Source organism: Orbicella faveolata, unplaced genomic scaffold, assembly GCF_042242905.1.
Source record: "Orbicella faveolata isolate gen_17 unplaced genomic scaffold, um_ofav_v1 contig_12, whole genome shotgun sequence".
NCBI lineage: Eukaryota > Metazoa > Cnidaria > Anthozoa > Scleractinia > Merulinidae > Orbicella > Orbicella faveolata.
In genome coordinates this window covers 29615982-29630483 of record NW_028301539.1, presented here as the reverse complement: position 1 = coordinate 29630483, position 14502 = coordinate 29615982, and the positions used below count along the sequence as shown (strand labels likewise).

At 36.9% G+C, this 14502-nt stretch overlaps 1 protein-coding gene across 2 annotated transcripts; it reads left to right on the top strand.

Annotated features, from left to right (window-relative positions):
• The first annotated feature begins 77 nt into the window (after positions 1 to 77).
• On the top strand, positions 78 to 14172 carry LOC110060417 (coiled-coil domain-containing protein 81-like). 2 transcript variants are annotated; one of them, XM_089283229.1, is made up of 16 exons: positions 78 to 262; positions 386 to 447; positions 724 to 880; positions 1154 to 1410; positions 3105 to 3184; positions 3368 to 3585; positions 7813 to 8098; positions 8427 to 8601; positions 9248 to 9322; positions 9477 to 9509; positions 10280 to 10363; positions 10513 to 10598; positions 10819 to 10897; positions 11722 to 11856; positions 12455 to 12681; positions 13262 to 14172. In XM_089283229.1, the coding sequence occupies exons 1-16, from the start codon at positions 184 to 186 to the stop codon at positions 13524 to 13526; spliced, it is 2298 nt and encodes a 765-aa protein (XP_089139355.1). In that variant the 5' UTR covers positions 78 to 183; the 3' UTR covers positions 13527 to 14172. The 2 variants fall into 2 exon arrangements, with proteins under 2 accessions (XP_089139355.1, XP_020622851.2); XM_020767192.2 differs by lacking the exon at positions 11722 to 11856.
• The last annotated feature ends 330 nt before the right edge of the window (positions 14173 to 14502 follow it).

Sequence of the window (14502 nt, the reverse complement as noted above, 5' to 3'; positions counted from 1 at the left end):
GCACTAGGCACTAAGGCAGTAGTTTATTTCCGCTGGCCAGTTTGCGGTGCGGTGTGTGTCGTCATAGCAACGATTATGTATCGCAATCGAAGTCACTTATTAGCGCGTTTGTTCACGGCAGGCAGATGTTTTGAGATAAAAAGTTATCGCATTTAGATACAAAAGTCGGCAATTTTTGCCGAAATGGCTGAGGTAATGTATGGACTGGTATCAGAAGCGAGGAAAAATCGGTTTTCAGCGATACCGAAGCTTACGGAAGAAGGTAAGTTAATTGAGAAACCAAGGACTCCCATAATCGAGTCCTTGTCTGTTGCCTTTTCTGCCTTTATGTATGTTGCTTTGCTGAGTTTCGTTTTGAGTGTATTACCATAATTTGATGTTGCAGATATCGTGAATGTATGGGACAATGTGTCGAAATTCATCGAAAGACAAATGGCGCTTCAAAAGGTTAGGAAATTCAGTGTTCCAAAATTTCACTTCACGCACGTGCAATGGAATGTTTCTTGTACCGCGAGCTTCGCGCGTTTATTGAAATCTCGAGAAAGTTTTATAATCACTACTGCAGATCTCTTTAAATCAAATAACTATCAACGATCGGGTTCAGCTTACATGATCCGCCGTGACTTTGTTTAAAGTTAAGAATTTCAGGATCCGTATTGTTTATAACCAAACCCGTCTTCCAAAGTGTAAACACTTACTAAGTGTCGTGACTCTTTCCTACAGGGGGTATGTGTTCCAGGACTCGGTACCTTTACGTACACGCAGAAAAAACTGGACGTTGGGAATAATAAATACATTCAGATCCAAAGACCAGTTTTTATGCTGTCGGAGAAGTTTGCGATGACTCATGCCCTGAATTACACCAAACATCACATCACAGGTAAATTAATTATAACAATAGCCAGTATTTCTATTCTTTCCTTTGTGGGGTTCAGGTGTTACCGAGGTACTTAATGTTTCGCTGTGGTTGAGTTATCAAGTCATTATAACTTGATAAGGGAAGTTCATTGTGTTCTAGAAGCTGATGTATTTCATTTGGTGTGCCCTAAAGTCAATTGTTTTACAAGAATTTTCAAGTTATTCCATGTCATCTTTCCTGCTACATGGCTCTTAAATGACTCTGAAATAATATTATTACTATTTATATCTGTAGGTCAAATTCCAGTGGTCCAGCTTAATTTTGCTGCACTTTCAAATGAGACTCCATTCAATAGAGACACTGTAGAAAGTTGCGTGAAAGAAGTCCTCCAGGCTCTCAGTAGATCTGTGCAAGCAAAAAGAAATGTCGAGTTCCACTTTGCTGGCATTGGACGGTTGTCAATAAGGGAGTCCAAAGTGAAAATGAAGTTCTATAAGGAGTTCTTGAGGAGTATGGATGGCTCTGGTAGCTTAGTTCATGCACTGTCTAATGTAAGTTAACTATGCATGAATGTTTGTTAGTATGGTACATGCCCGGGGGGGGGGGGGGGGGGGGCACTGCCATATATGGGCTATATAGGTGTGTGCCGCTGTGAAGGGTATGTTTTTCAAGCAGTTTACTCTAGGATAGGGTATATAAATCAGGGCCTTTGGGTCTAGAATAGGGTATCATTTTTCACAAAACTGACTAGTTGGTTGAAGATTTTATCAAGACTAAGGAAACCATGCATTACCACTCAAAAATATTTTTAAAAAAATCAAATCAGCAAGTTTAAATTTACGCAAATCAGCCTCAATAGTGTCGATAGATGGGGGATTTAGGGAGTTTACTCTAGTATAAGGTAGCAAAATTCAGCTGAACTAGCTCTGGTATAGGCTAAGGGTTCCAAGGTCCCAGCGGCACATCCCCACCCAGAAATTCCCAAAGTACCTCCCCCGGGGGTACATGCATTTTCTTTATACTCAGGAATGCATCACTTGAGGCAAAATGACACTGCTGATCTTTGTGTGTCAAGCATTAATGCTTATTCAGTGAAACTATTAAGCTATGGCAGAAATAAAATAGTTCTACTAATTGGCTTTCTTGATCTTTTATGACTGCTAGGTAGCTAGAGATCCTACTCTTACCCCGTAACTTAGAGAAGAGGGTGGTAAAGGGGGGTATAGATCATGTTTTACGGAAAATAAAGCAGCCCTTTCACAATTCATGAAAAAATACAACATTGGCATTTCGCGCTTTGCGGAAAATACAAGAGAACGTTTTGGAAAATCATGGTTCACAGCAACTATGGAAGTCACGATTCACAAGGAAAAAAATGACTATTTCACATTTCACAGGAAATAAAAAGGGCCGATCACGGGTCACGAAAATACCCTTTACCACCCTCAGAGAATATTTAAGCAAAATGATTGATAAACTTAGAGGGTTAATATATTACAAAAGTACATCCTAAACTTTGTCCTATTGTATAAGCAAGACAAGTTGAAGACATCATACAACATTATTATTCACATTATCTAAACTGCCACCCGGTTAGATCTGTGATATTGGACTTCTTTATAACTTTTCAAAAACAACAGAAAACCACCAAAAAAATGACTCAGAACTAATCAAAATAAAAAAAGAAGACAATGCCAAAAATCTCTTCAGAAATGGAAAAACTGAACAAAAGTTAATTTTATTGTAATTTTGCAATAAATTTTAAAACCCTTAACCTGCTTCATACCCAACCTGAATGAATTAAAAGTTCTAATGTGAATGCAGACACTGATGACAACCACCTGAAGACTTGAACCTCATACCTTAACCTAGTTTTCGTATTGTGAATCAGCTCAACCAGTTACATCCTCTGAGTGGATAGTCTCCTTGTCAGCCATTATTAGGGTCATCACACAACATTTACTGGAAAGAAGTGTTGCATGACGACCCTAATAATGGCTGTGGAAGAAGACTACTGAATGGGCTGCCTCCAATCTCTCAGAATTATATGCAGATCGGGTGCCCATTTATTCTCCTAGACAGACAGAGAGACTTTACGAGTTTAAGTGTCTTAACTGCAGTAAGAACCAAAATCTCTATATAATTATGTACATGTTTTATTAACTGTTATGCCACAGTCATTTGCCCCTTCTTTCCTTGAACAGCATAATTTAACAGAGCTAATTATAATGTTCTAAACTTCCAGCGACCTGGAACTGCTGACTCTGTTTTGTCAGAGCCTTTTAGTCCCCGCCCACATACTAGTAACACTCTGGTCTTACCAAGGTATGTAAAATGCTACACCAATTATGATAAAATTATTCATACCTTAATAATTACAGTTCTATTGATAAATTTAAAGTGGACCCACCACTAATATTGTTTTAGCATATTTTACATTTTTTTTTAATTTGAGCACGGCAGTGTGATATTTAATAAATGATTATTGAATATTATTATGACCCTTAGAATTACTCCAGGAGAAGGAGGAAGCCCAGGTAAAAGTCTCGGAAAAGAAGAGATGCCTACCATCACAGAGCAGGATGAGGAACTCAACGGGGGCGAGGTAGCAAGAGAAGATGTGGCAACTCCTGACAAAGAAAGACCCCAAGAACAGGAGGAAGCCTGGCCAATACCTGTTGTAGAACCACTGCTGGGAGAGCAGGACCTGCCCAAAGAAGAGGATGGTGAGTTACTTTATAAAGGGAAACAAAATGTAAACAAACGACTTAATTTTTATTTTAGATTGTAAAAAACCTAAATATACCATCTGATTTCATAAGACTGCGAATGGGACACTTTTAGTTATAGTTTAAAGGAGCTCAGTCACAGAATTTTGAGTTATTTTCAGTGAGTTCAAAATTACCTTTAAATTAAAGGAAACTTAAAAAGCATTTAGTGCACCCCACCCGCCCATCCATAGGAAGACTGGGTTTTGATTGGATTCCTCACACATCTTGCCCTGGCCTAGGTATGTCCCAGGCCATCACAATTCCCCATTCCTTATTACCATCTCATGAATAACAACACCCAGGGAGGAATATTACACTAAGAAAGAAAAACACTACCAACAGAGACAGTTATAATAAACCATGAAGAAACAAAGGGAGTCAAGAGGCTAGAGAAGATTGACATGGATTACAAATGACAAACTTGTAAAATTTAGGCTAAACTTTTCAAGATTCGAAAACTGTGACATAGCTCCTTAGAGGAAGAACTTTGAAAAGTTGCCTTGCAAGTACAGATACATGTATCATATGATTCAGTTTCATTTGAGATAATTTATATGTACATGTTTTGTGAGCTTCTTTATGAAAGAATTAATTCCGACTCTGAACTTTTGTTAAAGCCCGTTTTTACTTGCTGAAATGAAAATGAAAATCAAGCTCATGTGTAATGTTGACATTGTGTTATTGTTTGCTTTTCTGTGTTAACTAGTAATTTCTTGAACTTTGCGTCTTTTCAAATCTCAAGTATTGAAATTTATTTTACAATGTGGTTTGTTGTGTGCAGTCTTGCGTAATTTGTAAAAAACTATTCAAATTTGAGCTACTGATATCTACATAATTTAGTGCAACAAAGAACTGACTCCACCCTGCTGGTACTATGCATGTCGATGTAAGTCTTCAAAGATCAATGCAGAAATTCAAAGTATTCTCAACACGAACACTGTAAAGTTCAGTATAAAGTTTCATTGGGGGTTTAACATTTGTCCAGTCACCTGCTGATTTTAATTTACAGTTTGACTCACTCTTAGGTTAAGGTTTAAAGGTTTAGTTAATTATTTTAATCTTGAAGTCGGTAAGGTTATCAATATTTAATTGACCTGAGCTACCGGTACATTGCTCTCATGGCAACCGTAGCAGAAAGTTAAACTCTCAAGTTTCAGTGTACATAGTAACCAGTACACTGTTGTTACCTATGCTTTGTATATCTGCACTTACTTATATTCATTGTAAGAAATTGGCTGTTACTGAAATACTGAGTACTTTTTAATGATAAACTATGATAGCCCACTCTAAAAAACCTAGACCTGATGCTTACAGCAATATGATGAGTACATTTTCAAAAATTTATAACTTATTGGAGCATCCCTCAAAAAATCATCACACAGCCAAATACAGCAGATATAGTGCTCCAATAACAAATGCTAGTGATGAAACAATGGGTGATGGTAAGCATGACAAGGAAGATTCTTGCAAAGGTTAGTACTGACAACTAGTATGCTGATCAGTGGAGAGCACAGAGATCATTACTTACAAACTGGTATATATTTTCCTATTAGTTTCTTAGAACTTCTGTAAGTTAGATTTTTTTGTATAACTATCTTGATGAAGAGTTTTTTGATTCAAAGCTTATCATACTAACTAGATTTCTATGGTTACATTTTGTGTGTACAGTGAATTGTTTCATTTATTCATTAAGACTTGTATACGCAACTGACTGGTCCGAAATCAACGAGGAAATGATAGTAGCATCCATGTTACATAATTTGTGTTTGATATTTATTGTTTTGATGAAAGTCAAACTTGTTCAAATTCGGTGTTACAGTGTTATAAATTATCATAAAAGAGATAAATGTATGTGGACTAGTTTAACATTGTTATTATTCAACAAAATTACTCTCAAGAATAAGAGTTCAAGTATTAAAACTTTTTCCTGATTTAAGATCATATTCAGTAATCTCAGATGTTTCCACTTGGAATAGAATAGAAAATCTTTCATGCTATGTTGTTTATTTCTCTGAGGTGTTAATTAATATAAAGTTTTATTTACATTAAGTATTTAATCCTGTTACCTTGACCACAGTAAGTAACAATATGGCAACTTAACAAAACTATTGTATAAGAAAAATTCAGTTCTCAAACTTTTAATTGATAATTTCTCTTTGGCTGTTTCATTAAATGGTGTTTGAACTAAACATTTTTGGTAGAACAAAAATAATGAAATAAATGTGATTCTTTACTCATCCAACATTGCTTAATGTTGAAACAGTTTTTGTTGGTGACCCAACTTTCACATTTCATTTACTGAGTTTTGTCAGAGAATTCGTTGGGACAGCAAGACAGTTATTAAATCCCTTAATTGATGATTTCCTTAATTTATTCTTGTTATCTTTGCTTAATAGTAACAAACTGTATTTGACTCCATAAAGAGAAATCGGAAATGAAGTACTTTAGTTTGAATTAAATGAAATGAAATAAGGTCATTCATGTAACTATGCACGTATACCAGTAAACTTTCACAGTGATGTTTAATTAAGTACTAATAAACAAGTCCAGCAGAATTATGTGTGAAACAGAACACTTTCTGACTGTGTTTCAATGTGGATGAAGTTTATTTGTTTGTAAATGAATATATCAAGCCTTAGCAATCTAAAGTAATATCTAAGCTGACAGTTTGTCCAAATATGTAAACTGTATTTTTCTGTAGGTCTTAAATTTTATGTTATGTGTAGCTGAGTAAGACATTCAATATTTTTTGTATTAGTTTAGAAGTGTCTGGTCATCTGAAAACAGTTTGATGCTTAACAAGCTTAAAAATTTTTGGTCAAAGTTTGAGTTTGGCCTGGAGTTGTAGCTAAGTTATTCTGAACATCAAAGTTACAAAATCATTTTAAGAACAAACCTGGTTCTCTCATCTCTGTGTGCTCACCCTCAGCTTGTTACATTCATTTTGTAAATTATACCAGAAATCATTGAAATGCATGAACAGAAGCCTTTAATTTCCATGTACTTAAAATAATGAATAATAAATAAAGTGCTTATGGTTCCAATTATTGGGGTGGTAGCTTAATGAACTAATATTTTTCATTCTTCTGAAAAACTGATGAAAAGTTTTGCAATTTTGTCCATTATTCAGAACATTGGGTCCTGGTGCAATCTTATGATAACTAAAGCTTGTGACTAGGAAATAAATTTCCCTATTTTGAACACAGTTCATTGTTAAAATTTTGAACTTTTCTGTTGAATTACATGTAAGATTGCAGTAGACATATTTTGTAAATTATTAATGAGTATACTCACTTTGTTTGAACAAGGTGTTATCTTTAATTCTATATCCTTAATGGCAGATGTCTTATTATTAGTATCTGCTTAATGATATACATCAAGGAAGTCACGTGATATGATACGTCTGCATTCCATAGCAACAGAATGTTTATAAGTTTGATAAAATTCACCAGACATCTATTCACTGTCCGAAGCATTATAACTTCGATCCTCAAAGGATGGTTCATCAATGGCTGCTGTTTGCTTTAATCATAAATCATCATTACCTGCTTTGCCTGAAAAGCAAGCTTTGGTTCTTGGTGTTAAAACCTTTCCACAGTTTACAAAGAAATTGAAGCAAATTAGACTTTTGTCAGGAAATCACCAGGGTACTTCATGGCCAAGAAAATACCACTATGTGATAAGTAAGATTGTTTTTCAGGTTCCCTTGAAATGATATGAGTGAATTCACCAAGACATTCTGAATTAGACCTTTGTTTTGATACAGATTTACCCCTGTAAGTAATTTTATTTAGGAGTCCAATTACAATGTATTCCCAAGTCCGTACCAGAACATCACAATCAAAGTGTTAATTTCACTTGATATTCACACTTTCAATAAATTAGATACAAAGTAACAAAGTGAATACTATGGGAGGATGCAAGAAGATACTCTCAAATCTTGAAGCTACAGATTTTGTTATCAGGGAGTCATTTACTGTAAATGGATAGATTATTGGTACTTAATTTTGATTAGTTATTTTTGGTTTCTGATATTTTCCCTCAAACTTTAAAGAGACAGTGATTAACTTACTATATGCTGTATTTACTTTGGTTATGTAATTCAAACTTAGTTTAAACCCTAATTTAGACAATAAATGGATTTTTCATTTATAATCTGTTAAAATTTTGACAAACTTGCAGCCCTTCCAAAGAGTCCATCAAGGCTTTCTCCTGCAAATGGTCCTCGTACTCCTCTTCACCCTGCCAAAGCCACTGGTGTGATTTATAATGTTTCAGAACCTATCTTGACACCGCCTCCTACTCCACCTAAGAGTCCACTGAAGGCTGGTCCTCCCAAAGGTATAAGAGGATCTACAGTAAACAAGGTCACCAGAAGTCCTACGCAGGATGCAATCAGACGTGAGCAATCCCCTGGTGATCAAGCAGGAGACACTCTTCATTCTCCTGTCTCTCCATCAAGACTAAGGTATAGTACAGTTCATAAGGGCGTATTGATCTGGAAAATGTTTTTTGGCTTTTGCTTAACAGGTCTTCAATATATTTCTTTGTTAATTCCATAAGATAAAATAATTTGAGCTCTGAGTCTTCCCAGCTAGTAGAGATTAATTGAAATGCAGTATTGGAGATGATAGAAAAGTTTGTTATTCCAGATTGGAAAAAAACAGTTGATTTGGACGTTTGGTTTGTCAAGTCGAAGGACTACTTAGTGAAATTCATTAAAAATTATAGGATACCAACTATATCTGTAGATATACCACTTTATGTTTTTAACTCATGAACTTTGTCAATCACAGATGTAGTCATAGTGACAGGGCAGGACAGGAATTATGTTACCTTTGCCACCAACGTTCCCAGAAAAATGTACCTATTTACTTCGCTGAGGAGCGTCGTCAGCGAGAACTTGAGGAGGACCGCCTTCTACAGCAGTACCAACAACAGAAGGACACAGAGGCAATTCTTAAGGAACAGGTATGCACAACAACTTTGTCTTCTATTTGCTTATGGTTGGGTGAGATAAAAGTGATTTGTTAGAAGTAGCTTCTGGGTGCAAGCTGACAGTTCTTCTTTTTTTTTTTAAGTAGATGTTGTGTACATGCTTTGAGTTTACTGAGTTCACTTATTCATGCAGTTTCGAGATTTTCAGCATTTGACAAATCCATGTCCAGAAAAAGCTTGCACAGTGCTCCTTTTTTTACTAGACAAAATTTGAAATTTAAACAAATGAATAAATGAAACTTTATTGCACACTCCCAAAAATGGGTTTTTCAGCAAACAATACAAATACAATAAAAATACAATGAATTGAAAACTGTAACACTATTCTTGTTTCAAAAACTCATCAAGCATCTTTGCTTTAAGAGTTTTCTTAAAGTTTACTGAACCTTTGCTCAGTTTTTAATCTTTATCTAATGAATTCCATAAGTTGACAATCCTGTATCCTGTACTTTAAAGCATGCCATACATCTCTGAAAGGTGCAAGGCGAAGTGACAACCTTAGTCTTCCTAAGCTTTCCTTTGCCATGCTTTGTTTGTGTAATTTTATTGCTACTGAATTCAGTGTTTGCTTGGTGTGTAAATTAAATGAAAAAGTAAATTAATTGTTCCTTTCTTGCAGAACAAGAACTTAAACAACCGTTGTTACAATCAGAAGGTGGCTGCATTTAATCTTGGGGTATCTGAGGCAGTTAAGGTATTTCCTTTTTAACAATTTTCTGATTTTCAGTCTTACCTTATTAATTATACAATCATGCAGTTTTCCAATGTCTCCTTTTCTAAGTCCAAAGGTTTTAATGTGTGCCACTGTGCAAGCTTAAGTTTATGCAAACCATATTATTATGTTTCAGGAAAAACTTGGCACAAGACCAACAGAATTCTGTGTAAGTAACTTCAATCTGTTATTTTCTGTTTGTCGCCTCACAGACCTGTGTATTGAGTGAAGTTTATTAAGTTAGGCAAGGAAAGAAGAATTAGATTCACGGAGCTAGTAGTTATACTAAATGTCTGAAGTTTGTACACAGCTTGGGAATCCATGATAAGAGAATCTGGTGCTATGAATGTCAATAGTATTTGTATTTCTATTATTTGTTCACTAATTCTATCCCTGTGAAATAGAATTTTGTTCTGACATTTTAATTAACGTGTTTTTGTAGTGCATAAAATATAGGATTTTACAGTCCCTTCCAAATGTTTCCATTTTGGTCGAAAAAGCTAAGGGAGCTTGTCTAGCTATAAAACCGTGGCACATTATCATGTGTTCTCATATAGACACAAGTGTTTTACTGGAGAATACACCAACTGTAGAATTCATACGAAACTATATCCGGGACCTGAGTGGCATGTTTTCCATATCCTCTCTAGTGAAGATATTGATGACATCATTTGCCACTTTTTCATGATTGTTTGTGCAAACAGTAGGTAAATGTTAGGCTATACTGTATAACAAAAAGAAAATTACACGGTTGCTTAAAGATATTAATTTTATTTTCTTGTGTTATAAAATAATGTTTTTACTCACTCGCTGTGCTTGTTCGTAAAATATTGTTTTTACCCCTCAAAAATAAAATTTATATCTTCACACTGCCATGTAATATCTTCTATGTAATATTACATTCAACATGTGATCACTTGAAACTGTCCCTTTTTGCAGAGGTCCTACTTATTCCAGAACAGGCCTCTTACACCTCCCCGATATCTAAAGCAAGATGAGTACTCTAAAGAACTTGGTGGTCAGGTAAGTCACTGTCCAACGGCTTTCTGTATTGCTTGTAATTTGAACTCGCCTTACATCGATACAAAGATCAGTAGCGCAAACATTAGAACCGCTTTTGTTCAAGTGATACTTCCATTTTGCTGATCAATAGTGATATGAATTCTTTCTAGGTACTTACGAAACACGAGAAGCTTTCTAAACTGAAAAAAGAACAGGAATTTCTTGAAAGACTGGAGCAGGTTCAGCTGGCAGAAGAGTAAGTTAACGAGGGGTAATAGAAAGTTAGAATCGCCTAGTTTAATCAGTTTGAAGACTACTGAGTTCAAATTTAGACATTTTCGAAATGCCCGTTTGGTGGCGAACACAAGTACAATACCATAAAAAAATCGCTTATGTTTCATTGTATTGTCTTATGCTGTGTTGAACTTGACAGGTGCACGCACAGGCGAAACTAAATTTACACTCTACCATTTCAGTTTGGCCTTACAACGGGAACAGTACTTGAGAGAGAAGAGAATGGGCAGCGACGCTTATCGTAAAGCGCTGGATGCACAGGTAACAACATCAATTGAAACTTCTTGCTTCGTTCCTGTCGGGGTAACAACGAAACTCAAAACAGGAAATTGAAAGACACTCACAATTTAGATCCTTTTCTGAACTTCTATGCCTTTTGCAGCTTCTCTTGATTTTATTCCCAGGTCTGTTTCAGTAGTGTATTTGTAGAGATGGAAGTCTTGACACAGAATTGAAGATTCTGAAAAGGGTGACTTGAGTTCAGTGTCGAATTGTCGTGCAGACAACAAGTGACGCTAACCATCACATTAGAAACGCTACAGGAAACAAATCATGGGTATATCAAGGAACTCATAATTGGTAGAATTTTTTGTTCTCAATAATTGTTCTCCAAAATGGAGCCATTAGATTTAGATTTTGTCTTGAGAGAGAACTAGTGGGCTATGTAGTGTGCGTGCTAAATAGTCAGACATGCAGGCAGATTGACTGTTAAACCGAGAAGAAGGCAGTCAGAAGTCGGGCAGACAGACAGAGAGACAGATAGACAGGCAGACAGACGGACGTACAGACAGACAGACAGACAGACAGACAGACAGACGGACGGACAAACAGACAGAAAGGCGGGTAGGCGGGTGGGTGGACAGACAGACAGCTATTATGTTTGGTAATTCATATAACAACCTGGTGCGATGGAACTTGTAACGCTTCTGATCAGGTGAAGTAGTGTTGTGATAACAGCCACGTTATTCAAATGAATGAGCATCAAAAAAAAAAATACAGAATTTCTTAAATTGGGAAAAGAGGGACTTCTTAGTAAGGATAGCGTTTTCAACTGTAAACTGTTACCGAGTGCTGCTTTTGTTCAGATTGAGATCAGGAAGACTTTTACTTGTACGCTGCGTCGACCGCCTGAGTTCTTACGTCTGCCCAAACCCCAGATTATTGTGCCGTTCTCGCAAACGGCAGAGTTGCGTCTGCGCGGAAGTCCAGGAGGAAGAATGGTAGAGTACTACAGTTTTGTTAGACAGTTCTAGGTTGATAGTGTTAAAAGTTAGGTTACTAGGTAGCTTTACAGTTTACCAGTGGCATTCAGCTGCCATGGTTTTCAATCTACTTAGTTTGCTACATTTAGTTAGTAGTCTTACCAACAAGTTTTCTCAGAGATTTGCTAGAAGCGTGTTTGGTGTTTTGCATTATTTGCTGATTATTTTGACTTCTGTTTCTCCACATCCTTCCTTTGTTTTTGCCTTTTATTTTACTTTTTTTGTTGTTATCGTCATTTCTCTAAGAATTAATTTTCCTCTCCATGTAGTAAAGATACGTGCTGTCGATAGGGGTAATTCTCTCCCCGGATTATGCTGAAGGCCTTTGAGGTGGCTAAGCGATTGGCTGAAAAAACCCGTACCAATTTGTCATCCAATCAGCGTGCTTGTAAACGTTTTCCCGCGCTTTCTGCCGGCTGCATGTATTTGCTTCGAGCCTTGATTGGTTCACTGGATTGTCCGTGTCCTTCGTGATTGGCCAGAGTGATGACTTTGGTGTTGGTTGTGCGACACTCGGTTAAAACTGCTTTAGCATCATTATACCTTGTGTTTTCAGGTGCGCTTCAAGCCCCTTCCTATTCCTGCACTGGAGCCAGACTCTAAAGCACCTATATTCGGTGTTCTTGATGCGACAGAGGAGAAATTGATAGACAGAAAGAAACGAGCGCATCAGTTGTATCAAGAGCAGCTGGAAATGGTGGCACAGAGGAAGAGGGATGCTATTCTTAAAGATCTACAGAATCAGAAAGAGGAGTCGGATATGCTTGAAAGGACTCGTAGAGAGTAAGTTCTTTAACCTACACCTGCTTAAGATGATAAGTTGCTAGATTTGGGCGAGCTTTCCAGCGGGTACCGTTCAGTCCCTAATTTTCCGTTAATATCACGGGACTGAGATATCCTTTAATGTTAGATCGCTAAATTACCTACTTTCATAGTTAATTGTCCTGGCGTATTGTCATACATCTCGTAATGAAAGTTTTGGCAATTTGGTGAGACATTGACACATCCCTTATAGTTGTTCTCATTTTAAGAAGAAATTCGATATTGCCCGCGTTAACGGAGAATAAATTGAAAATTTATCTCGCGTTAACGAATCCGCAGCGGCGGGTAAAATTAGACTACGAGTGGTCCCTCTTTCACTTAATCCGTCGTGCGTGACGCGAAAGAAAACTGCGGGATTTCCGGCCATTTTTTTCTCTCAGTTTTCTTTCGCGTCACGCGCGTCGAATCAAGAGAAAGAGGAACTACTCGTAGTCTAGGTAAAATTAACGCCAAATCCCATCTCTCTAGAGAAATAATATTTGCACTTCTTTTAGACTGAAGTGGTAATTTCCTCTTGTGCCTTTCTTTTGTTTTTTCGCAGCATCATTTTAGATCGCGCACTTCGTCATCAAGAGCGTGTGGACGCTCGTCGCTCCCTTGAAGACTCTTGGGCCGCTAACGTGTGTCGTAAACATGAGCTGGAACTTGAGGAACGGCGGCGTGCCCAGAGTCCTGGCATGCTGATACATGAACAGTGTGATAAATATCGCCGGTGCAAACAGTGCGGCAGACGACCTCACAACTGCGGTGAATCGAACGTATGGAGTGAATCTCGGTACATCCCTGGCTCAAGGCTCATAGTTTAGAGCCCTTCTTCCTATCTGACGGATTTTCTTTGAACAATTTGACTGATTGACTACAAAACGGAATAAAAGAAAACTACCAAGGCAATTCGCCTTATTAACCCCTCAGGAAATTTGTGGCAATTATTTATTGTTGTTATATTATTTGTATAATTGTATAGAAACAATTGTGAGAAGGATATTGAACCGCATCTGTTGGACAAAGCGAAGCGAAAAATTACTTAAAATCATTTCAGCTTATCTAGAAGTTCTCCTCTCTTCGTTCATTTTGTTTTAATTCTTTTCTATGAATTTTTTCCTCAAAAAATCAACAGAAAATCTCGCGTTTTGTAACTTAAACAGTGAACATTTCCCTTTGGGAATGAACGTTACTTGTTATAGATGTCAGTTAGTGTGAATTTAACCTCAGAGTGAATTAAAAACACAAACACGCTGGGCTTCGGGTTCAAATGGCACAGCCTGCGTAAGATTATTTCGAGTAATCTTTGGATGCAAACATCACCTTTAACTTGCAACTTAATTGAGGGAACTTTATCTCTTAATTCTTCACTAATCTAATGAGCACCGTGTGATGAAAAGTGTGTTCAGCAACTCTACACTGCTTGAATACAATTGTAAATACTGGCTAATAAACCTATCGTTTGATGAATACTTTTGTTTTCTGGGTCATTAAAAATCACCTTTGGATAAATACATGACGCTCACTTTTCCAACGAAATACTCTTTATGAGCATGTACAAGGAAACACTTTTCTTTGGTTCCTTGCGCCCGGTACTCTCCTCCCCATGATTCCTCGCGCTCCTCCTCACTAGTTAATTGGCCATTTCCGAGTTGCCTTTTGCCTCTGCGTCAAAATGAGTCTTCGTGCAAAACCATTCGTATGGAAATGTGTTCCTTCTATAGGTTCTTTTCATGCAAATCAAACTCGTTTTCATATGAAAGGTTTTGCCCGAGGACTCCTTTTGAACAAAGTCGGAAT